We start from the raw sequence: 26,767 nt of genomic DNA on the forward strand, positions 1-26,767 counted from the left end.
GCATGACTCAGGAATATGTGTGTTTACAGGCCGTCAATGTAATTCTTATGTATGCTAAAATAATTTCTTCTGTCAGACTTTCTGTCTCTTTATCTCTCTGTGTATCTGTGTCTCTGTGTATGTAACTTGTAGGACTACTGAAAAGGGATCACCGGATTGCTTGCATATAACATTTATCGAAGAACTCTATTGTTGCATTTTTTTCTTCCTGTAGTTTTCCTGGAAGTTTCATTATTTTATTCAGTGATAAAATGAAAATTACTATCCTTATTAAAGGATCCACTAAATCATCATATTAATTCAACTGTGTTGCATTCTTGAAGTAATCCTTCCAATGTAAGTCTTAAGCCTTTTATAATTCTTTGAAAATATTATTCTAGTATTAATATAAATATGAAAATAGTGGCTAAGCTTTCCTTTTCTTCCTATAGTCAGAAGGACCATAGAATGGTGATAGGGAGAACTCTTATACTTTATTATGCAGGTGTCTATTTTCAGTTCTTTGTGAAGTCTTGCCAACTCATTCATCTTGCCTTGAATTCCAGTGAATATAACCAGTTGAATAATGGAAACTACTTTCTGTGTTTACTACAGTTGGGTACAATATGGGCATACTAATATTGGTTAAGCTAGATAGAAAAAGTGATAGCAAAATAAAATAAAATAAAAAATAAAAAAAAGAAAAAGTGATAGCTTTAAAGATGACTATTTTGGGAGAAATCAGAGAGTCAGAATAAGATTTATATGCTCTGCAAAATAGTGACCTACTGTTGATTTCCATACTTTGAGAAAAATAATTAGGAATTTCAGATTTTGTACTTCTGTCTGGGTTTATGTTACACAATAGTGAAAGATTTCTGCCTTGAATTTGAGCTTTTAGTCCGTGAAAAATATAGCTTTATATTTCATGTTCAATAAACTCACTTTCAGTAACTAAGAACTGTATTGTGCCAAGACAAACGTAAGCAATGTGAATGATTTTGTTGGTGTTTTCCCATCGTTTATATGGTAGTCATCCAAAGTTTATATTTCGCTGTGCTCTTTCAAATTAAAATTTCCAAGTTTTTTAATGTTTTTGTTATTGATATATAAGTATTTGACTCTTCTATATGAAGTATGACTGTTAACTGCTGAGCAATAACCCACACATGAAGATAAGTCTTATCATTTTAATGTCATATATGAAACCTATAGTTACAACATTATATTGATATTGTGCATTATGTGAAAATAGTAGACTTTCCAAAGAAGTATAATATTGCTCTCAGATCTTAATTATCCATGTTAATAGAGGTGAGCATTGATGGATATTCAATATGTGTATCTTTTAAGTTCTCTAGATAATTCTGAAAAACAGAAGTTTGGGTATCATTAACATAGGTGATCAAGCAGCAGCTAAATAGTTACTTAATGATGATCAGTTTTCCTACACCACTTCTCTAGTGTATAGTGAAGTTAAAATTTGGACGACCTTTTCTTGTCTTTGCAAGATCACAGTATGATTCTGTCTGAGAAATAAAATTCTGACCCTTCCCTTCCTCCTTTTATATCTATGAGTAGATTTAAGATATAAAGTAAAACCTCCTATATCTTGATTTAAAGGACACCATTTTGATCAAGGACTCCTACATATTGACAATTAGATAAGTTATGTCTTTGAGGTTTTATTTGCACATAAATATCCTGGAAACTTTTGTATGAGAAAGAATGTGGTAATTTTAATAATGTCAGTATACCAATGTAAATTATCTTTATTATCAGATCATTGGTGATTAAAGGTATAGCTTTACAGGGGGATTGTAGGCCTGGTGTTTGACCAGTGAATTTTAAACTTTTAACTAATATTGAAAAAGGAAATCTGCCATAAGGAAAGGAAAAACTTCTGCTGGCAAAAAAAATTTTACATATTAAAAAGAAATGTGGGAACTTTATTTTTTAAAGATTTTATTTGTTCATGACAGACACAGAGGGAGAGGTAGAGACATAGACAGAGGGAGAAGCAGGCTCCCTGCAGGGAGCCCGATGTGAGACTCAATCCCCAGACCTGGGATCATGTCCTGAGCCAAAGGCAGATGCTCAACCACTGAGCCATCCAGGCATCCCTGGGAACTTTTTCTATATCAATCAAAGTTGTATAGTTTACATGTGATATTTCTAAAATAATAGCAAATTATTAATCTTGTTTAGGCCTTTACATGAAACCAGCCAATGTTATGTTCTAGATTGAGAATTTGAGAAAAACAAAGTTTGTTAGCTTAAAACAATTCAGTGATAATTCCAGGAAGAGAAATTAGGAAATTGGCATGCCAGTTCTTGCTATATATTATATTCTTTGTGTAACATTTTATTTTTTCCAATATCTTAATGTCAATATACAGACCATTTCACTTGATATGTGAATAACTAAAATCCAGCAGCCTGGTGTATAGTCAATTCAACTTAATCATTTTTAAGTAATTGATGTGGATATTGACACGGCCAATAAAACTTTCTGAACATTAGTAATTAAAGTGGTTTAAAATGAAACAAAGAATACCTTATGTGAGACAGATTATCCCATAATTAATAAAAATAAGTTTTCTTTAATTCACATATATGGAGATTTCATATGCAGAAACAGAATAGGTTTAGTGTTATCATTCCACTGACATAGATTTGCCATTGCTTAATTGGCCTTTTGCAAAAATGCTTGGACTGTCGAAGTCAATTCAAAATGAGTAAGTCTGGGATGCCTGGGTGGCTGGCTCAGCGGTTGAGTGTCTGCCTTTGGCTCAGGGCATGATACTGGGGTCCTGGAATCAAGTCCCACATCAGGCTCCCTGCATGGAGCCTGCCTCTCCCTCTGCCTATGTCTCTGCCTCTCTCACTCCGTGTCTCTCATGAGTAAATAAATAAAGTCTTAAAAAATAAGAATGAATAAAAAAAACAAGTAGGTCCAAGATACGAGTGGAATATAAGAAACAAATGAACAAAGAAAAAAAGAAAAAATACACACTCTAAAATACAGAGAACAAACTGATGGTTACCTGAGGGGAAGTGGATGAGAGGGATGGGTGAAATAGCTAAGGGGATTAAGAGTACACTTATGATGCTGAGTAATGTATAGAATAGTTGAATCACTATATTGTGTGCCTGAAACTAACACTGTATGTTAGTTATACTGGAATTATTTTTTTTTAGATTTTATTTATTTATTCATGAGAGACACAGAGAGAAAGGCAGAGACATAGGCAAAGGGATAAGCAGGCTTCCCACAGGGAGCCCAATGCAGGACTTGATCCCAGGACCTTAGGATCACTACCTGAGCCAAAGGCAGATGCTCAACCACTGAGCCACCCGGTACCCCCTAGTTATACTGGAATTAAATAAACAAACAAGCAAATAAGTAAATCAAGAAAAGAAAAAAAGTTGATTCTATATATGTCAAATATAATGATATTTGCTCTATTTCTATAACACAAAATTCTAAATATTGAGATTTTTTCCAATAACTCCTTATATAGGCAAAATATGAATACTCTATGCAAATCTGCCTTAAATTTCAGGTATTTTTTATTTCTGGAATTCAAGATAGGAAGCCTAAACCCAAAGCTACATCCATAACTAACACTTTGTTTTCCTAGATTTATTTGCTTAGACAGCTTAATAGAGTATTTGAAGATCCATGTAGTAACTGTAATTGTACCTAATAATATATTTAACAATTGAATTCATAGTATTTATAACTTTAATTTCTTAACACCTCCAAACTGTAAAATTTTCTGAGCATGTCATATTGTACATCTGCAGAAAATGTGTTTAGAGCTCAGGAATCTTATGGTTTTATATATTCTTACTCTCATTTTGGAGACACATGGAGTTGCCTCATTTAGTTTTCATTTTAAAGTGACTACATATTATTTCCTTCAACATTTTTTATAAGGTTATGGGCACATAGTAGAAGAGGTCATAAATTAGGTGCCATCCTTATCCTCAAATTCAGGGAATTCATAGCCTAATGAATAGTCTTTAAAATTTGAGCAATAATATATATGAAACCATACTATATATATATATATATATATATATATATATATATGGTATGGACTGTCAAAGTCAATTCAAAATGAGTTAAGTCTGGGACACCTGAGTGGCTCAGCGGTTATTGCCCTAAAGTTTTTGTATTAAAGATGCTATATACTTCTAAACATTATACCTTCAGTCAGCTGGATCTAACACACATAGACATGCTCTTTGACCTCGCTTTAAATTCATGACAAATAATATCAATGATATGCTATGGTAATTTCATGAAAAAATGTGTACCAAATATAATCATTATAGTATTTACATGGAGGGGATTGAGAAGACCACCATTTTATATAAAAAGTAATTGCAACTATAAGAATTCCCTAAGAATGTTTGTTTGCATATACCAATGGATCTAAAAATTCTGACAGAATCATAATGGGTTTTATTTCACTTGCTTAACTATAGACAACAAACTGATGGTTACCAGGGGGGGAGGTGGGTAGGGAGATGTATAAAATTGGTGATGGGGATTAAGGAGTGCACTTGCTGTGATGAACACTGGCTGTTGTATTAAAGTGTACACTATTAAAGTGTACACTATATTGTACACCTGAAACTAATATTACACTGTATGCTAACTGGAATTTAAATAAAAACTAAAAAATATATTTAAACACAATTAGGTACAGTGATAATTAACTTTCTAACATTAGCTTTATGTTGAGAGAAGTCTGTTAACTTTTTACATGCTTTAGGTTTAACACTGATTTTAATGTTTTGCTTGCTTTTTAGTTGTTCTACTGACTTTACAATGTCTGAAATCAGATTTAGCAATCTCATTTGGGATCAACTTATAACACTGGATCAAGTATTAGATGAAGTAATTCCAATTCATGGAAGGGGGAATTTCCCCACATTGGAGGTAAAACCAAAAGATATCATTCAAGTTGTGAAAGAGCAATTAATAGAGCAAGGAATTATTGTTAAAGATACCCGATTGAATGGTTCCACAGCAAGTTATATACTTGCAAGTCACAATGGAATCAGCTATAAGGATCTAGATGTTATTTTTGGTGTTGAACTACCAAGTGATCAGGAATTTCAAGTTGTTAAGGATGCAGTTCTTGGTTGTCTACTTGACTTTTTACCAAAAGGTGTGAAAAAGGAAAAGATCACCCTGAAAACCATGAGAGAGGCTTATGTGCAAAAGATGGTCAAAGTTTGCAATAAGCACGATCGTTGGAGTCTCATTTCTCTTTCAAACAACACTGGAAAGAATGTAGAGCTAAAATTTGTGAATTCACTCAGACGACAATTTGAATTTAGCGTTGATTCCTTTCAAATTGTTTTGGATCCCATGTTAGAATTCTACAGTGACAAAAATGCTAAACTAACCAAAGAATCCTATCCTGTTGTGGTAGCTGAAAGCATGTATGGAGACTTCCGGGAAGCAATGACACATTTGCAATTCAAGCTTATATCTACTAGAAAACCTGAAGAGATTAGAGGTGGTGGCCTTCTGAAGTACAGCAACTTGCTGGTTCGTGACTTTAAGCCAGCTTGTGAAGCAGAAATCAAGACACTGGAACGTTATATGTGTTCTAGGTTCTTTATTGATTTTCCTGATGTAGCAGAACAGCAAATGAAGATTGAATCATACCTTCGTAACCATTTCATAGGTGAAGAAAAGAGCAAGTATGACTACCTTATGACCTTGCGTGGAGTTGTGAATGAAAGCACTGTTTGTCTCATGGGACATGAAAGAAGGCAGACGCTCAATATGATCACCCTTATGGCTTTAAAAGTACTTGGAGAACAGAATATCCTACCCAATACAGATAATGTAACTTGCTTTTATCAGCCTGCTCCATACTTTGCTGCTGAGGGAGGGCACCCTACTTATTATGTGACATCTGGACCACCACCTATTTTCTTTCAGCCATACCACCCACTGCACTTTCATGTGCCAAATGGTATGGTTTAAACACACACACACACACACACACACAAACACACACACACACACACACACACACACACACCAGAAACTTTGCTTTAATTAAACACCTCATAAAGCAAGTTTCCAAAATCCATAAAATATAAGATCTATTTTTATTTTTGTGCAGTTACCAACTATTTTCCATCAATTATAGCTTACACCATTATAGTAAATACAATATCATCCATGAACTGGCTACTTTATATGATTTTCAAGTGTTATTTATTAGCTCTAATAATTTTCAAATATTGTGGATCACTTAAAATGATTTTCAAACCTCACTCAATCTTAAGTAAGACTTTCATATTTACTCTGACAAATACATTGCAGATGCCTACATCTTTGATTAAAATATAAAAGAACAGATTCATGTATTAAAATCCAAAGGTAAAGTGCCACATTTTTTTATTAAACCAACTCCTTTGTTTCATTCACTTCATTTTTTTGTAGTGAATATCACCATCAATGAATTTTCAATACTTAACAAAAATGCCTAATTTCAAAGACAACGATTCAGAAGAGATTAAAACTCTGGACTTTACAAGCACTTATTGTTTTCAAATTAAATTGGGTTAGACACAAAATCCTAGAATGGTTTGAAGGAACACTGAAAAAACTGATTCTGGAAAACACTGCACATTAGCTATTTGTCAGCTATCAAATAAATTAATTTGTTGATCTGAAGAATAATAGCATCCAGCTCTAAAACCAACACTGTCATCAGTTTTATAGTTTTCTTCATTTTTCCCCCTGAATAAGTTGAAAAGAATGAAAATGACCAACTCTGAATGGAATGTGAATATTTCCTATCTAAATGGCAAATAGCAAAAAATAGGTAGTGTTTCTTTTAGCCATACGTTGTATTTACCATTTTTATGACCTATTGTCTAAAATCTTAAAATATATCTGGAGACATTCATTGTTAGTAAGTGAAAATATTTTCATTATTGCGAGATGAAACTTTTTTTTCATTTTGCTCTTACTGAACATCAGTTTCTAACTTACCACTCAAATGCCTCCTTATATGAGTTTTTGCATAATAATATAATTCATCCAGCAATTGCATATGTTCATTAGTTATCTGAATATTTACTCACTACATCAAATATGCTGCTAGCAAATCTACCAGTGAAATTAAAATATTTTCTTCATTATGGGAAGAAAATATTTCATGACCAATATTAACTGAGATGATAGAAGGGGAACTGTTCTGAATGGATATAGAAGACCATCAGAAAATATCATAATTTTAACTTGCTTCTGATTTTTTATTACCATCTCAGTTTTCATTGACAATCAGAACTTTTTCATCACCGTATGATCCAAGAGGCATATTCTGAGAATTTGTCACTTATAAACTGTGCTTAATCTTTATTCTCTGCATTACAATACTGGACAAAGAAAGTACATAAAATATAGTATTTTCAAATAACCAATATTTCCAAGATATTTTATACCACCACACCACTAGCCATCAGTATATTTTTAAAGAATTATATTTAAAATAAATTTATGCGTATATATACATGCACATATTTATCAAGCATACAACTCTGAAGCTTTTAAACATTATGTGGATTCACCTCCTTGCTTGGGACAAATAAAGGATTTATAAATAATATATTAAGGAGAAAATTCAGTAATATATTAACACAATGAATGTATTGGCTAAAAAATTATTTATCTTTCTGCAGTAAAGTACAATCTTTAGTTTTAAGTTAGTATAAGTGCTTACACATGAAACTGAAGGAGTACATGCATATTAACAGTACCAAAAAACAATTCCAAAGAGATATAGGAGAAGTATTTAGGAATAAAAGAACTATAGTAATAATAGGTAAAGATTCAGTATTTCCATAGTATTTTATGCTGAATATCAGAATTCTGAAGCTGCTTGGAAACCTCCCCCATGTGCTCCCTTAGCTTCCTTTGGTCCAGTTGAGAATTGGAACACCTTTTCCCCTAAAAAGCAAATTGTCTATGGTGTTCTCATAAAGCTTTAAGTCCCACTGGTAGCCTGAAAGCTACCAGCTTCCTCCTGACATTTCAAATATGTGTTTTCACTATAGTAGAAAAGCTCAGAATTGTCATATAGTTTTTTCAAGGGAGATAATCCAAACCTGTTGAATGGAAATGCCATCACTAAGAGAAGGCTATAGGTTTATCTTTCATGGTTTTCTTTCTATAGATACCATCACCAAGTGAGGCTGTCCTTTGCTTCCAACAGAAGCAAAATTTTTCTTTTTCTTTTTCTTTTTTTTAAATATATTTTTTTTAATTTTTATTTATTTATGATAGTCACAGAGAGAGAAAGAGAGGCAGAGACACAGGCAGAGAGAAGCAGGCTCCATGCACCGGGAGCCCGACATGGGATTCGATCCCGGGTCTCCAGGATCGCGCCCTGGGCCAAAGGCAGGCGTCAAACCACTGCGCCACCCAGGGATCCCAAAATTTTGCTTTTTCAAACAAAAATATTTATCAATTTTTCAAACAAAAATATTTATCCTTTGCATATGAGTATCTCCCCAGGATTAGGGTAGTTGTCTTAAAGACAGTATTATCTCATTCTGTTCATTAGAGATAATAAATGGAAGAGTTTTCCTATGAAAAATGTGCTAGCTTCTTGGCCGAAAAGTGTTAATAGAGGTTAGTTAAATTTGACTCTAGAGCATATGTCATCTCATTGCAAGAGAGAAATTATGTTGTCTTTTCCTCTTTTATTTTATACAAGTTCAAGACTGGGTCTTAGTTTGGGAATTATTTTATTTTCTTCTCAGAAACCTAACCAAAACTGAAAAAGAAAACCATTTTATAGAGTACTAGCATTCATATCATGGGGACACAGTTGGTGTAAGTTATAGCTACATATTTTCAAACCAAAATATTACTGCATTTCACAGATGTCTTCACATTATTATCAAAGTTCTAGACTATTTGTAACTTTTAAATTTAGAGGTATTCTTCTCATAGTGACTGAGGTCCAGTTTGTCAAAGAAAATTGAAGACAAAGTTTAACTAGTTATTTATTTTTTAAAAAAGATTTTATTTATTTGAGAGAGAGTGAATGAGTATGAGAGAGAGTATGTGCAATAACTGGGGCAGGAGCAGAGAGGGAGAGGGAGAAGCTGACTCATTGCTGAGCAGGAGCCCCACAAGGGGCTTTATCCCAGGTCCCTGCGACCATGACCTGAGCTGAAGGCAGACACTTAACCAACTGAGCCACCCACGTGCCCCTAACTCCAAAAAGCTAGTGGAATTATTAAAGACAAAATATCAGAGCTAGAACAGTTGTGCACTTCTCAAAAATATTGGGAAAACACCTAGTCCCAAATTCCATTTTTCAATATCATTTTAGAAGCGTTCTATTAAAATGTATGCAAATTAGAAGTTTTTAAAATTTGTCTTTAGCCATATTTTATTTTTAGACATTTATACAGCTGCAATATGCAAAATGCCCAAGATATGATTATAACTCTTTTTATTCAGCAGATCTATTATCTGGAAATATTCATCCAACTTTGAAAATATAGGGAGTTAAAATTTATAATTGAGAAAACGTTTAAAGTTTTAAAGTCTGTAATGATTATCAAAATTATATTGATCTATGAATATGGCATTTCCATTTATAGAAGATTTTAAAGAAAAGTATTGGCCTGTAAAATTAACTTTAAAACAAGATTGGGAAATTTGTGGGACTACAGTTTGAAGTTTGATAAGCAGTCTTATGAAGACCATCTTGGAAAGGCCTAAAACCCAATATTTCAAAGTGCTTTAGGATTCATTTGCTTTACCATTGTAAAAGAAAATACATTTAATGATGCTTTGTTTTCACTTATTTTTGTGGTCATATTCTATATGTTACAATGTTAAAACTTATGTAATAAGTATTGGAAATTGTATTGTTGATCCAATGTTCCCTTTTCTGAACACTTTTCAGCATGTATAATTGGAAGGAACTAATTTGTTGAGATGTCAATGTATTGCTCTTAGGTGCCTCCTTAAGGAAACAGTTTTCCTTGAATTTTGTCGTTTTGAGTGAAAACCAATTGTGGTGTTTGTAAAAAAAAAAAAAAACTTGTAACAGATTATCTTTAAGCTCAACACATTATACTTTTTGTTTTGTTTTTCTTTAATATGGCAAAATGTGAAGTTATTTCTTATAAAATTGTTGTGTCAAAGGTAGTGTTACATGAATTGCATTAGTGTATCAAACATCAGAAACCCCTTTTTGTTTAGATATAGCCTTTGAAAGAGCAACAAATAATTTATTGAAATTTTTTTGTATATGTGTTTTTTATGATCCCTCAGGAAAACAAACTCCCTATCCTAGAAAAAGAGCACCATATAGATATATCTTTCAGTGCTTCTGGGCCAAGAAATTAACTCCTATAAATGCATAAGTGTCATAAAACAGAAGTGCCATGAGAGTATCTTCTTTTCAAAGTTTTCTTTTATGTTTCCAAATTAAAAGTGGTAAATTGAATAACCCTGTTAAATCTAATTCAAGTGGTTTTGTGATGATTTATGAAAATGTACTTGTTACTCATCCTAGACTGCTGGTAGAATTTGAACTGTTCTCCAAAATTCTAGTGAGTAGTCTACATTATAATAAAGTGTGACCAAGTCACACATGGTCCATTAGCTCAACTAGAGAACCCAGAATCCAAAGATTGAATTCTTCTTTTAGCATCGGTACACCCCTGGAGATAATGAGTATTGGAGATTGGTCTCCATGAAAATGATAGCAGAGAGTGATACAAGTTTGAACATATTCAGAAACTTCATTTTTATTATAGAAAGACAAAAGAAAAACTTTTCTATATATAATATGGCTTCAACCTCAAATGGAAAAATAATAAAAATATTGTAATACCTTTAACTTGTAAAATCAGTTAAGAAAGGAATTCCAGTATATTTTTGGTAGGCACTTATAAAATGTTATTTTACATAAAAACTGGTATTTGTTATTCATTTACATTTAAAATGTCTGTTTGAAAAGTTTTTACAAATGTTCATTTCCCCCCAATAAAATTATTCAACCCAAACATATATTATTGGATATTTGAATAAACAGGATTGGAAAAAATTTTCTTTAAGCCAACATGTGGCCTCATTGAACAAAAGGATTTCTACATAAATTATTTTCTTTATGGTTTTGGGGACTTTTGTAGGATAGCTTTGGAACACTTAGGATTAAATGCCTTCAAAAAGCAGGAAAGGGAGGCAAGGTGGCACAAGAGTAGGGGTCCTCAATACATCTGGTTCCCCCAAACTTAGGTAGATAACTTAAAACATCCTAAACACCTATGAAATCAATCTAAGATATACAGAGAGAATAGCTGGAACACTAAAGAGGGAAAAGTGATTACTTCTGACAAGATAGGAGGGTGGAGAAGACGAATGGGGTGGATATACTGGGGGAGAGGTGGAAAGCCACTGCAGGAAGGTAGCTGTAGGAAAGCATCTCAGCGCAAAACTTGGAAGGGGGAAGAAATGTGTGGGAAATATCAGAAAGGGAGACAGAACGTAAAGACTGCTAACTCTGGGAAACGAACTAAGGGTGGTGGAAGGGGAGGAGGGCGGGGGGTGGGAGTGAATGGGTGACGGGCACTGGGGGTTATTCTGTATGTTAGTAAATTGAACACCAATAAAAAATAAATTAAAAAAAAAACTGGGAACTTTAGAAATCCGTGCCTGAAAGTCTTCCCTGACTGAATAATGCTCAGTGGGGAAATAGGGCAGAATTGCAGGAGGGGCTGTGAAGTCCCAATATTCCCCCCCGAGACAGAGTAAGAATAGGAGCACCTTGGAGGAAAGCTTACCACAAACTTTGGTTGGATCATGGTAAAAGGCTAGAATGCTGCAACCCTCCTGGGCATCTGGAAGAGGTGCACTGGGTCTGCAGGCCAGCACCAGAGCTCTCTTTACTGCAGAGCTGGGAAACAGACCAAGGCAGGTTATCTGTTCCCTCCAGGAGACGTGGACCCTGGAAGCGCAAGTCCAGCAGTGCAGGACTCTTGGTCCCAGGGAGCCACTGTGGACAAAGCCGGCTATCCTCCTTTCCCTGATAACCAGGGAGGACTCAAGACAGCAAAAGCTCTCCTGCCACTAGGCTCCCTGCAATTTGTACAGATCTCTGCTGCTGTGCTTGCTCCCAGGAGGATCTGAGCCAGTGGTGTGCAATGACAGACTGTGGCTCAGTATAGGCAGGGAGATCTTGGTTCTGGGGCTGCATATCTGGCTGTTGCCAGTTGGTTGTTTTGCCTTTCATCTGGGAGAGGCAAGGCCTCAAAAGAACAAAGACCTGACAGGACAAACAGCTTCACACTGAGCTGGGACACCTGCCAAAGGACAGGCATCTCTACCCAGACACCTTAGAATCAGCACAGCAGGCCCCTCCTCCAGAACTTCTGGAAGAACAGAAGAGCAAGTTTACTGACCAAGCAGCACTGGAAAGCCCCAGGCCTGAGAGAAAATAGTATACAGAACTAGAAGCTTTTTCCTTATGATTTGTTTACCTTTCAGGTTAAAAATTTCCTATATATTTTCTCTTCCAGCCTCACTACAATATTTTACCAACTCTGCATTTTTAAGTTTTTAACTGTTTCATATTTCTACAATTACATGTCTTAGATATAATCTTCAGTTTTGGATTCCTTTCAACATATTCAATTTAATTTTGGTAGATCTATGTTATGGGTTTTTTGGGGGGGGGTTGTCCTGTTTTGTTTTATGATTGTGGAAGTTAGTACTTTCTAACATATGGGCCAAAATACACCCAGAATGAAGTGGGGCACAGTTTTGGTCCATTCTGTAAGATTATATTCTCTTTCTTCCCATTCTGCCCCTCTCTTGTATCTTATTTCTGTTTTTGTGGTCAATGTTGGGCCTCTGTTAGGTTTTGCTGGTTTATATAAATTTGGAATTAATCACCTTCTAACAAAGAACAAAATGCACTCAGAGCAAAGAGGATCACCTTCTGGGTCCATTCTCTCTCCACTAGCTCATCCTCCCCACTCTCCCTTTTTAAAAATTTTACTATTTTTTAAATTTGTTTTTCACTTTCATGCGTTTTGGGGTTTTTTTTGTTTTTTTTATAATAAATTTATTTTTTATTGGTGTTCAATTTGCCAACATACAGAATAACACCCAGTGCTCATCCCGTCAAGTGCCCTCCTCAGTGCCCATCACCCATTCACCCCCACCCCTCGCCCTCCTCCCCTTCCACCACCCCTAGTTCGTTTCCCAGAGTTAGGAGTCTTTATGTTCTGTCTCCCTTTCTGATATTTCCCACACACTTCTTCTCCCTTCCCTTCTATTCCCTTTCACTATTATCTGTATTCCCCAAATGAATGAGAACATATAATGTTTGTCCTTCTCCGATTGACTTACTTCACTCAGCATAATACCCTCCAGTTCCATCCACGTTGAAGCAAATGGTGGGTATTTGTCATTTCTAATGGCTGAGTAATATTCCATTGTATTTTGTTTTGTTTTGTTCTTTTTTTCCTTTTATTTTCTGGTCTCTGCCATCTTCAGAATTGTCTAGGATTTATTTAACTTTGGTCATGATTGATATTTTTGACTCTGCTTGCTCATACAGCTTTCTGGACAAAATGACTAGAGGAAAGAATTCACCACACACACACACACACACACAAAAGAACTGGAAGTAATATTCTCTGCCACAGATCTGCTACATGTGGATTTATTTTCTTATTTAATTTTCTTAACATACTGATAGATATTTTTAAGATTTCCTTATTCATTTGAGAGAGAGCACAAGCATTGGGAGACGGAGAAGAAGAAGCAGACTCCCCACTGAGCTGAGAGCTCAACATGGGACTCTATCCAAGGACCCCAAGATCACTGAGTGAAAGACAGACACTCAACCATCTGAGCCACCCAGGCACCCCCAGATATTGATTTAAATACCATGTCAGAAATACAATTCAGAAGTACAATATAAAATTACTGGTGACTCTGGAAAAAATCTTAAAGGACTCTAGAGATTCTCTTATTGCAGAATTGAGATCCAATCAGGCCCAAATTACAAATACTGTAACTGAAATGCAGTCTAAGTGGGAATGTTCTAACTGCTATGGTTAATGAGGTAGAAGAGAGTAAGTGACATAGAAGACAAGTTGATGGAAAGGAAGGAAGCTGAGGGAAAAAAAAAACAAGAACCTATGAGTAGAGGCTTTGGGAAATAAATGATAGCCTGAGAAGGAATAATATTCATCTTATTGGGATTCCATAAGATATATATAGAGAGAGAACCACAAAGTATGTTTGAAAAAATCATAGCTGAGAACTTCCCTAATCTGGGGAAAGAAACAGGCTTTCATATCCATGAGGTAGAGGGGACCCCCCCCCACAAATCAAAAACCAATCAACACCCCAACATATAACAGAAAAGCTTGCAAATTTCAAAGATAAAGAGAAAATTCTAAAAGCAGCTCGAGACAAGAGATTCTTAATTTATATGGGGAGAAATATCAGATTAACAGAAGACCTATCCACGGAGACCTGGCAGACCAGGAAATGCTGGCATGGTATATTCAGGGTACTAAACGAGAAAAACATGCAGCCAAGAATATGTTATCCAGCAAGGCTGTCAATCAGAATAGAAGGAGATAGCTTCCAGGACACACAGAAACTGAAAGAATATGTGACTACCAAACCTGCTCTGCAACAAATATTAAAGGAGACCCTGAAGAGAAGGAGGGAGCCCAAAGAAAGAATCACAGAAACAGAATGTATAGGTAATACTATGACACTAAATTCATTTATTTCAATAGTTTCTCTGAACATGAAAGGGCTAAATGATCCCATCAAAATATTTAGGGTATTGGGCTGGATAAAAAGCAAGACCCATCTATATGCTGTCTACAAGAGACTCACTTTAGACCTAAGGACATCTCCAGACTGAAAATGAGGGGGTGGAGACCCATTTACCATTCAAATGGTCCTCAAAAGAAAGTGAGGGTAGCAATCCTCATATCAGATGAATTAGATTTTATACCAAAGACTGTAATAAGAGATTATTAGATGTTCATTTTTCAATTTCTTGAGAATTCTAGGCAACTAAATGTGAAGAAATCACTTCCATGATTTACTGTATCAGAATTCAGTACTGTATCAGACTGGTGTAAATTTTAAACTATTTTTTTCTTAGTAAGAAATGTTGAAAACCATTTTAAGCATTTTAAGTATGTGCTCTTGTATAATTCTTGGAACTTTCTATAAGTTAAGTAAGAAGTTGAATTTCTTTTTTTTGTTGTTGTCTTTTTTAAATAATAAATTTATTTTTATTGGTGTTCAATTTGCCAACATACAGAATAACACCCAGTGCTCATCCTATCAAGTGCCCCCCTCAGTGCAAGTCACCCATTCACCCCCACCCCCCGCCCTCCTCCCCTTCCACCACCCCTAGTTCGTTTCCCAGAGTTAGGAGTCTTTATGTTCTGTCTCCCTTTCTGATATTTCCCACACATTTCTTCTCCTTTACCTTATATTCCCTTTCACTATTATTTGTATTCCCCAAATGAATGAGAACATATAATGTTTGTCCTTCTCTGATTGACTCATTTCATTCAGCATAATACCCTCCAGTTCCATCGACGTTGAAGCAAATGGTGGGTATTTGTCATTTCTAATGGCTGAATAATATTCCATTGTATACATAAACCACATCTTCTTTATCCATTCATCTTTCGATGGACACCGAGGCTCCTTCCACAGTTTGGCTATTGTGGACATTGCTCCTATAAACATCGGTGTGCAGGTGCCCCCGCATTTCATTGCATCTGTATCTTTGGGGCAAATCCCCAACAGTGCAATTGCTGGGTCGTAGGGCAGGTCTATTTTTAACTCTTTGAGGAACCTCCACACAGAAGCAAAAATGAACTATTGGGACTTCATCAAGATAAGAAGCTTTTGCACAGCAAAGGATACAGTCAACAAAACTAAAAGACAACCTACAGAATGGGAGAAGATATTTGCAAATGACGTGTCAGATAAAGGGCTAGTTTCCAAGATCTATAAAGAACTTATTAAACTCAACACCAAAGAAACAAACAATCCAATCATGAAATGGGCAAAAGACATGAACAGAAATCTCACAGAGGAAGACATAGACATGACCAACACGCACACGAGAAAATGCTCTGCATCACTTGCCATCAGGGAAATACAAATCAAAACCACAATGAGATACCACCTCACACCAGTGAGAATGGGGAAAATTAACAAGGCAGGAAACCACAAATGTTGGAGAGGATGCGGAGAAAAGGGAAACCTCTTACACTGTTGGTGGGAATGTGAACTGGTGCAGCCACTCTGGAAAACTGTGTGGAGGTTCCTCAAAGAAGTTGAATTTAAATGTCAATTAGTATATATGGATATTGTAAGCCAAAACAATTGAATTTTATTTTCTTTTTAAATATTTTATTTATTCATAAGAGACACCGAGAGAGAGGCAGAGACACAGGCAGAGAGAGAAGTAGACTCCCTATAGGTAGCCTGATGCCGGACTCAATCACATGACCCCAGGATCAAGACCTGAGCCAATGGCAGACGCTCAACCACTGAGTCACCCAGGTGCCCCAAACTTTATTTTAAAAAGACAAATGCCTCTCATTAACTTAGATTTAATACATAAAATTATATGTCAGAATATACAAACTTACAAAATTTTTACATTTCTATGGAATTTGTTATATTAATATATAACACTATTACTAGATTATTCACTTTCATTAATTATAATCCTGTATTATATTATTGAGAAATTTTAATAGCTATTTCTGACTCAAAAAGCTTAAGTGTTTTCCAATAAATATTGGAAACATATTGGATTATCCGAATTATCTGTATTTTCCAGATCTCAATCCATTATATTGGATGATATTGTCTTATTGTCTTTTCAAATTTGTCTTTATGTTCTCAAAGTTTTCAATTTATAAGTGACTAATGTTAAAATGAAGGCTAAATAGCAAACTATCTTGCTCTTTAAATAAAAATATTCTGCAATTTTATTTTATTTTTAAGATTTTATTTATTTTTTCATGAGAGACAGGCGGACAGAGACATAGGCAGATGGAGAAGCAGGCTCCATGCAGGGAGCCCGATGTGGGACTCGATCCAGAGACTATGGGATCACGCCCTGAGCAGAAGGCAGACGCTCAACCGCTGAGCCACCCAGGCGTCCCTATTCTGCCATTTTAAAACAAATTTTATATATCTCTTAAAAATATATCCACGTTATATCCATATACTTCTACTAAATTTAATTGAAAAGTAAAGTTTTATTTGACAGATTGTAGTTGTTTTATCTCACATAGTCTTTGTTTAGAATGAAATCAGTGTAACTTTTCTCTAGTTTGAAAAGCATGAGCAAATAGAAATTTCTTTTCTTAAATTTCTGAATGTTGAATGTTTCAACTTGTAAAACAAAGCAATTATCCAGATATTTCAGGCTAGAAACATTTCATTAAGCAATGAATAAGTAAAAGTGTTTTTAAATTATTTACAGTCCAAATCATTGCATAACTGCATTTATCAGTATACACCAGACCAAAAATTATTAATTGGTATGAGAAGACCCTTACAATGCCATTGCACTAGATGTAAAACGATTCAGCCAATAAATAGTAAATTTAAAGTTAAAAAAAGGTCTAACTTCAGAGCTTAGAGAACAAATGGAATGCTTAAGAAATTATCTCAAATATATGTTTCGAATTTCAGTTAATTTCAATCCAATTCTTTGGTATTAATGCAAATACTAGTAAAAGGAATTATAGTTACTGAGTGGGAAATGAAATTGAAACATCTAAACATAGTTGTCCAACACCCAATAAAATTGCTAGTATAATTTCCTACACTACTTCAAGACAGACCTACATTTTATCATTAAACAATTCATTTCAGGAAAGCACTGAATATAAATATAGCTTTTAAAATGTTTTTAGGTCACTTTTTAGCCTTATAGTTCATATAACCAATTGTGATCTATTACTACAAGATACACTGTGTCTCTGTAAATGAAAATTTCGAGTATTAATGGAGTATTTAACAGATGAATGAAAAAAAGAGATGAATGAAATGTCCAGAGTTGAGTGAAACACATGTCTTTGCTTTAATGTTGACTGTATGTTAAATTGTATTATTTTTTACCATGTTATTTCTCATATAGTCTGAGACATGTATGTACTATGTTGGAAAATGTATTTTACTGTTAAAAAAAATTTTACATGAACAGTGAAGGTTTTTTTTCTGGGAAACTATTTTTAAAATAGATTATGCCATAATAAGTGTAGTTTTGTCATTTATCTAATAGCTCTCATACCTGTTTCATTTACTTTGTCTCATGCTTTTGTACAGTCTGTGGAAAGAGCACCATAGAGATTATTTTATTAGAGTAATTGAGTTTTTGAAATAAATTCATTGTGAAATGTGTAGTGATGTCCCAACTGGAAAATGGTAAGTGCCTAGTTCAAATACTACCAAATTGTTGGCAGTGTTTGTTTAATCACTTATAAAGGGAGTTTACCCTGAAATTTGTACAGAATCCCAATCCCAATAATGAGAAGGTACTGATCTACACTATACTCTGGCTCTATATAATTGACTTTTGCTGTTTATATTAACCAAAAGATAACATTCAGTAATTTCCCAAACTTCATTTGATTTTTTACTAGTAAAATTTACTTATATTTTCCTCCCTCTCAAATAAGCAGTACCTATTATACATTGGATAAGAACGTAATTGGTGGTGAAATAAATAAAGTGGCAGTTTCATTTAGGAAATAAATCAAAATGATATGACATTATATTGAATCCCTCCCAACATGCACATGTGCACCCACACACACACACACACCCCAGCACCATACATTTAGCAAAGCTAGATAGTGTATCTACTAAGGTATTCTGACCACACATTCAAGCAATGGCTTTAAGTTATCACCCTATAGAGTGGAAAATAGATTAGGGTACAGTGTTAATTGGAAGAATTAAGAACTATAATAAAAGGGACTGGAGAGATAAAACACCATTTGATATTGTTTGCTTGAGGTTTCTACAGTTTTAACAATAGCCTAGCAACTCTACACTGGAAACTTATTTTACATGAAATATAGAGCAATATATCAGTAAATACAGTTATGCTAAAGATGGCATATTTCCTCTACATATTATAAATTATCAGATTACTAAATCTAAAAGCAAAATTGATGAATAAAAAAAAATGACCCACTGACACAAAACAGTTTTATTGTTTTTCTTGAGAGGGAGAAGGGAGAGGGGAAGAGGGAGAGGGAGAGAGAATCTTGAGCAGGCTCCACACCCAGCATTGAGACAGATACTGGGTTCAATCTCATGACCCTGAGATCATGACCTGAGCTGAAATCAAGAGTTGGATACTCAACTAACTGAGCCACACAGGCATCGCTGCAAAATGGTTTATCTTAATCTTTTCCTATGCAAGGATAAGTTGTGCTTTGTGTGGTACTTCCAATTGACCAGAAAGCATAGATACTATCCACTTATATAAAAAGAGCTAACTTTAAATTAACAATTTTAATAAAATCCAGCTTTTCAACTATTTATTTTATATATTGTGCATTTTATGCCTTTGTAATTAGATCATATATGTATAAGATCTAAGATTCCTGGATCATAAGGTAGTTCTCTTTTTATTTTATTCTTTTTTTGTTAATGGCTATGCTTTTTTCTCTTTTTTGTGATTTTATTTATTTATTCATGAGAGACATAGAGAGAGAGGCAGAGACACAGAAGGAGAAGCAGGCTCCTCGCAGGGAGCCTGATGTGGGACTCGATCCCAGACCCGGGATCACACCCTGAGCCAAAGGCAGACAACCACTGAGCCACCCAGGCATCCCTGCTTTTTTCAATAGCACCTCACCAAATTACATTTCCACTAAGAGTGTATAGGGATTTCCCTACACCCTCACCAACACTACTTATATGTATAAAATATGAAATGTATATACCAGTTATATATATAAAATATATATAAATGTTTAGTAGCTATATATATTATAAAATGTATATTATTATATAAATATTTTTTTTATTTTTATTTATTTATGATAGTCACACAGAGAGAGAGAGAGAGGCAGAGACATAGGCAGAGGGAGAAGCAGGCTCCATGCACCAGGAGCCCGACGTGGGATTCGATCCCGGGTCTCCAGGATCGCGCCCTGGGCCAAAGGCAGGCGCCAAACCGCTGCGCCACCCAGGGATCCCTTATATAAATATTATTAAATATAGTTTATACTACATATATATACTACACATATAATATATACTAGTTTATATTATAAAATATATATTATATATAATATATAAAATATACACTAGTTATATATATTATAAAACTATGTAGAAATAGATTATAAATTATATGTATATAATATATATATAATAGCCATCCTAACAGGTATGATATCTCACAGTGGTTTTATCTTCATTTCCTTAATGATTTGTAATATTAAGCATTTTTTTTCATACATCTGTTGGTAATTTTTATGTCTTCCTTGGAGAAATGTCTATATAAATTATCTCCCCCATCTTTAAATCAGATTGTGTTTATTATTGAGTTATCAGTGTTCCTTTTATAGTTTAGGTGTTAAATTTTATCAGATATTTGGTTTAAAATATTTTCTCCCATTTCATAGAGTACGTTTTCATAAGTTGATTGTTTCCTTTGCTGACAGAAATTTTCAAATTTGATGTAATTCCATTTTTTCTATTTTTTTGTGTGTGTTATTGTTTGTGCTTTTGGGGTCATATCCAAGACATCATAGCAAAAGCCAATGTCAAGAACATTTTTTCCCTAGGTTTTCTTCTAGGAATTTTAATGTTTCAAGTCTTTACATTTAGGTTTTCCATTTTGAGTTGATTTTCATAGTGTTAGATAAAGGTTCAATTTCATTCTTTTGCATATGTATATCCAGTTTTCCCCATAGCATTTATTAAGGAGACCACGCTTTCTCTATTTTGTGGTCTTGGCACCCATGTTGAAGATCAGTCGATCATAAACGTCTGGATTTATTTTTGAGTTCTCTGTTCAGTTCCATTGGTCTATATGTTTTTTTTAATGATAAGCTTATTTTTTATTGGTGTTCAATTTGCCAACATACAGAATAACACCCAGTGCTCATCCCGTCAAGTGCCCCCCTCAGTACCCATCACCCATTCACCCCCACACCCCCACCCTCCTCCCCTTCCACCACCCCTAGTTTGTTTCCCAGAGTTAGGAGTCTTTATGTTCTGTCTCCCTTTCTGATATTTCCTACCCATTTCTTTATTGTAGTACCATACTATTTTGATTACTGTAGCTTTCTAATTTGTCTTGAAATCTGCTTTAATTTCTTTCATTGATGTTTTATAATTATAACCATAAATCTTTCACAACCTTGGTTTATTCAATTTCTATATATGTTCTACCTTTGGCTCTTGTAAATGGGATTATATTCTTAATTTCTTTATAAATAATTTTTTGTGAATGTATATAAACAAAATTAATTTATGCATGTTAATTTTGTCTTCTTTTTTTAAAGATTTTATTTATTTATTCATGAGAGACACAGAGAGAGAGAGACAGGCAGAGACACAGGTAGAGGGAGAAGCAGGCTCCATGCAGGGAGCCTGACGTGGGACTCCATCCCGGGTCCCCAGGATCGTGCCCTAAAGGTGGCACTAAACCACTAAGCCACCCAGGCTGCCCTGTCTTCTGTCACATTACTGAATATGTATTAGTTCTAAAGCTTTTTTGTGAGTCTTGGATTTTCTACATGTAGATCATGTTATCTACAAATGATTATTTTACTACTTCCTTTTCAATTTGGATGCTTTTTATTTCTGCCCTAATTACTCTAGCTAAGATATCTAGTTCTATGTTCCATAAAAATGGTAAAAAGGGGCATCCTTGTATTATTCCTGACCTTAGAGGGAAAGCATTTAACTTCTCACTATTGAGAATGACATTAACTGTAAAATTGTCATATGTTGAGGTACATTTCTTCTATATCTAAATTTTGAGTTTTGTCACTAAAGGATGCTGAATTTTGTCAAACTCTTTTTCTAAATCAATTGAAATAATTGTATGATTTTTATTTTTTACTCTGTTAAAGTGGTATATAACATTATATAACATTTTTTTTATTTGAATATGTTGAACCATCATTGCATCCCAGGATTGATGGCCACTGATCATGCTGTGTGATCCTTTGTTTGTTTGTTTGTTTTAATTTAAATTCCACTTAGTTAACATAGAGTGTATTAGTTTTGGGTGTACAATTTAGTGATTCAACACTTCCATATATCACCTCGTGCTCATCTCAATAGGTGCACTATTATTTTTTTTAATTTTATTTATTTATTCATGAGAGACACAGAGGCAGAGACATAAGAAGAGGGAGAACCCTATAGGGAGCCTGATGTAGGATTCGATCTCAGGACCCCAAGATCATGACCTGAGCCAAAGGTAGATGCTCAACCACTGAACCACCCAAGTGTGACAATAGGTGCACTATTAATTCGTGTCACCTGTTTATCCCATCCCCCACACAACTCTCCTCTGGTAAATTGGTTTCTTTTCTATAGTTAAGAGTCTGTTTCTTGGTTTGCCTCACTCTTTTTTCCCCTTTCTTCATTTGTTTCATTTTTTAAATTACACAAATGAGTAAAGTCATATGGTACTTGGTGTATTTCACTTAATATAATACGCTCTAGCTCCACCCACATCATTGCAAATGGCAAGATTTCATTCATTTTTATAACTGAGTAATATTCCATTGTGTACATATACCACATCTTCTTTTTTTTTTTTAAATTTTTTATTTATTTATTTATGATAGTCACACAGAGAGAGAGAGAGAGAGAGAGAGGCAGAGACACAGGCAGAGGGAGAAGCAGGCTCCATGCACCAGGAGCCCGACGTGGGACTCGACCCCGGGTCTCCAGGATCGCGCCCTGGGCCAAAGGCAGGCGCCAAACCGCTGCGCCACCCAGGGATCCCCACATCTTCTTTTTTAATTCATCAGTTGATGAACATTTGGGCTGTTTCCATAATTTGGTTTTTGTAGATAAAGGTGCTATAAACATCAGGATACATGTGTCCCTTGAATTGGTATTTTAGTATTCTTTGGGTAGATACCTCGTATTGTAATTGCTGGATCACAGAGTACTTCTATTTGTAACTATGAGGAACCTCCATAAGGTTTTCTAGAGTGGGTGCACCAATTTGCTTTCCCATGAACAGTGTAAGAGTTTTCCCAGTTCTCCGCATCCTCACCAACACCTGTTGTTTCTTGTGTTGTTGATTTTAGCCATTCTTAACAGGTGTGAGGTTATATCTCTTTGTAGTTTTTAAAAATATTTTATTTATTTATTCATGAGAGATAGAGAGAGAGAGAGAGGCACAGACACAGGCAGAGGGAGAAGCAGGCTCCATGCAGGGAGCCAGATGTGGGACTTGATCCTGGGTCTCCAGGATCACGCCCTGGGCTGAAGGCAGCGCTAAACCGCTGAGCTACCTGGGCTGCCCTCTTTGTAGTTTTGATTTGTATTTTTCATGATGACCTGTGATGTTGACTATCTTTTCATTTGTCTGTTGGCTATCTGGATGTCTTATATGGAATAATATCTAGTCATGTCTTCTAAGATCATAGTTTTATACCATTATTAGTTTTTTTGAGTTTTATACCATTATTAGTTTTTTTTGAGTTTTATAAGTTCTTTATATATTTTGAATACTAATTTTACATCAGATATGTCCTTTGCAAATATCTTCCCCCATTCTGTAGGTTGCCTTTTGGTTTTGTTGATTATTTCCTTCACTGTGCAGAACATTTTTATTTGGATGAAGTCCCAATGGTTTATTTTTGCTTTTGATTCCCTTGCCTAAGGAGACGTATGTAGTAAGAAGTTGCTATGGCTGATGTTAAAGAGGTTACTGCCTTTGTTCTCCTTTAGGATTGATAGATTCAGGTCCCGTATTTAGGCCTTTAATCCTTTTTGAATTTATTTTTGTGTATGATGTAAGTGTAAGAAAGTGGTCCAGTTACTTTATTTTGCATATTGCTGTGCAGTTATCCCAAACCATTTATTTAAGAGACTTTTTCTTGTTGGATATTCTTTCCTGTTGGATATTCTACTCTTTGTGAAAGAGTAGTTAACCATATAATTCTGGGTTCATTTCTGGGTTTCCTATTCTGTTCCATTGATCGATGTGTCTGTTTTCTTGCCAGTAGCATACTATTTTAGTCACTATAGCTTTGTAATATAACTTAAAGACCAGAAATTTGATGTTTCCAGTTTTGCTTTTCTCTGTCAGGATTGCATTGGCATTTTAGGGTCTTTTTCAATTCCATACAAATTTTCGGATAGTTTGTTCCAGCTATGTGAAAAATGTTGCTGGTATTTTGATAGGGATTGAATTAAATTTGTAGATTGCTTTGGGTAGTATACTCTTCTTATTTTTTGTGTAGAGGATTCCCCTCTCTTTATTTAAAAAAGTATTTTATTTATTTATTTGAGAGAGGGAGAGAGAGTACAAGCAGAGGGAGCAGAAGGCAGAGGGAGAGGGAGAAACAGGTTCCCCACTGAGCTGGGAGCCCAATGCAGGGCTCGAATCTAAGACCCTGGGATCATGACCTCAGCCAAAGGCAGACACTTAACAGACTGAGCCACAAGGGGGCCTGAAGTATATACATTTTTTTAAATTTATTTTTTATTGGTGTTCAATTTACTAACATACAGAATAACCCCCAGTGCCCGTCACCCATTCACTCCCACCCCCCGCCCTCCTCCCCTTCCACCACCCCTACTTCGTTTCCCAGAGTTAGCAGTCTTTACGTTCTGTCTCCCTTTCTGATATTTCTCACACATTTCTTCCCCCTTCCCTTATATTTCCTTTCACTATTATTTATATTCCCCAAATGAATGAGAACATATAATGTTTGTCCTTCTCCGACTGGCTTACTTCACTCAGCATGATACCCTCCAGTTCCATCCACGTTGAAGCAAATGGTGGGTATTTGTCATTTCTAATAGCTGAGTAATATTCCATTGTATACATAAACCACATCTTCTTTATCCATTCATCTTTCGTTGGACACCGAGGCTCCTTCCACAGTTTGGCTATCATGGCCATTGCTGCTATAAACATTGGGGTGCAGGTGTCCCGGCGTTTCATTGCATTTGTATCTTTGGGGTAAATCCCCAACAGTGCAATTGCTGGGTCGTAGGGCAGGTCTATTTTTAACTGTTTGAGGAACCTCCACACAGTTTTCCAGAGTGGCTGCACCAGTTCACATTCCCACCAACAGTGTATGAGGGTTCCCTTTTCTCCGCATCCTCTCCAACATTTGTTGTTTCCTGCCTTGTTCATTTTCCCCATTCTCACTGGTGTGAGGTGGTATCTCATTGTGGTTTTGATTTGTATTTCCCTGATGGCAAGTGATGCAGAGCATTTTCTCATGTGCATGTTGGCCATGTCTATGTCTTCCTCTGTGAGATTTCTGTTCATGTCTTTTGCCCATTTCATGATTGGATTGTTTGTTTCTTTGGTGTTGAGTTTGATAAGTTCTTTATAGATCTTGGAAACTAGCCCTTTATCTGATATGTCATTTGCAAATATCTTCTCCCATTCTGTAGGTTGTCTTTTAGTTTTGTTGACTGTATCCTTTGCTGTGCAAAAGCTTCTTATCTTGATGAAGTCCCAATAGTTCATTTTTGCTTTTGTTTCTTTTGCCTTCGTGGATGTATCTTGCAAGAAGTTACTATGGCCGAGGTCAAAAAGGGTGTTGCCTGTGTTCTTCTCTAGGATTTTGATGGAATCTTGTCTCACATTTAGATCTTTCATCCATTTTGAGTTTATCTTTGCGTATGGTGAAAGAAAGTGGTCTAGTTTCATTCTTCTGCATGTGGATGTCCAATTTTCCCAGCACCATTTATTGAAAAGACTGTCTTTCTTCCAATGGATAGTCTTTCCTCCTTTATCGAATATTAGTTGCCCATAAAGTTCAGGGTCCACTTCTGGATTCTCTATTCTGTTCCACTGATCTATGTGTCTGTTTTTGTGCCAGTACCACACTGTCTTGATGACCACAGCTTTGTAGTACAACCTGAAATCTGGCATTGTGATGCCCCCAGATATGGTTTTCTTTTTTAAAATTCCCCTGGCTATTCGGGATTCTTTTCTGATTCCACACAAATCTTAAAATAATTTGTTCTAACTCTCTGAAGAAAGTCCATGGTATTTTGATAGGGATTGCATTAAACGTGTATATTGCCCTGGGTAACATTGACATTTTCACAATATTAATTCTGCCAATCCATGAGCATGGAATATTTTTCCATCTCTTTGTGTCTTCCTCAAATTCTTTCAGGAGTGCTCTATACTTTTTAGGGCATAGATCCTTTACATCTTTGGTTAGGTTTATTCCTAGGTATCTTTTGCTTTTGGGTGCAATTGTAAATGGGATTGACTCCTTCATTTCTCTTTCTTCAGTCTCATTGTTAGTGTATAGAAATGCCACTGATTTCTGGGCATTGATTTATATCCTGCCAAGCTACCAAATTGCTGTATGAGTTCTAACAATCTTGGGGTGGAGGCTTTTGGGTTTTCTACGTAGAGTATCATGTCATCGGCGAAGAGGGAGAGTTTGACTTCTTCTTTGCCAGTTTGAATGCCTTTAATGTCTTTTTGTTGTCTGATTGCTGAGG

At 35.2% G+C, this 26,767-nt stretch overlaps 1 protein-coding gene across 5 annotated transcripts in view; it reads left to right on the forward strand.

Annotated features, from left to right (window-relative positions):
• The window catches only part of TENT5D (terminal nucleotidyltransferase 5D), a 91,429-nt gene extending 85,376 nt beyond the window's left edge, over window positions 1-6,053 (forward strand). For 4 of the 5 annotated variants that reach the window (XM_049107387.1, XM_025466262.2, XM_049107386.1 and 1 more), the window contains one exon: window positions 4,804-6,053. In XM_049107387.1, the coding sequence (XP_048963344.1) occupies window positions 4,823-5,995 (1,173 nt within the window). In that variant the 5' untranslated portion in view covers window positions 4,804-4,822 and the 3' untranslated portion in view covers window positions 5,996-6,053. Of the gene's footprint in view, window positions 1-214; window positions 337-4,803 lie in introns of all 5 variants that reach the window. The other variant, XM_025466263.3, reaches the window with a different exon arrangement.
• Window positions 6,054-26,767: the final 20,714 nt, after the last annotated feature.

The sequence above is a fragment of the Canis lupus genome, chromosome X, assembly GCF_003254725.2.
Source record: "Canis lupus dingo isolate Sandy chromosome X, ASM325472v2, whole genome shotgun sequence".
NCBI lineage: Eukaryota > Metazoa > Chordata > Mammalia > Carnivora > Canidae > Canis > Canis lupus.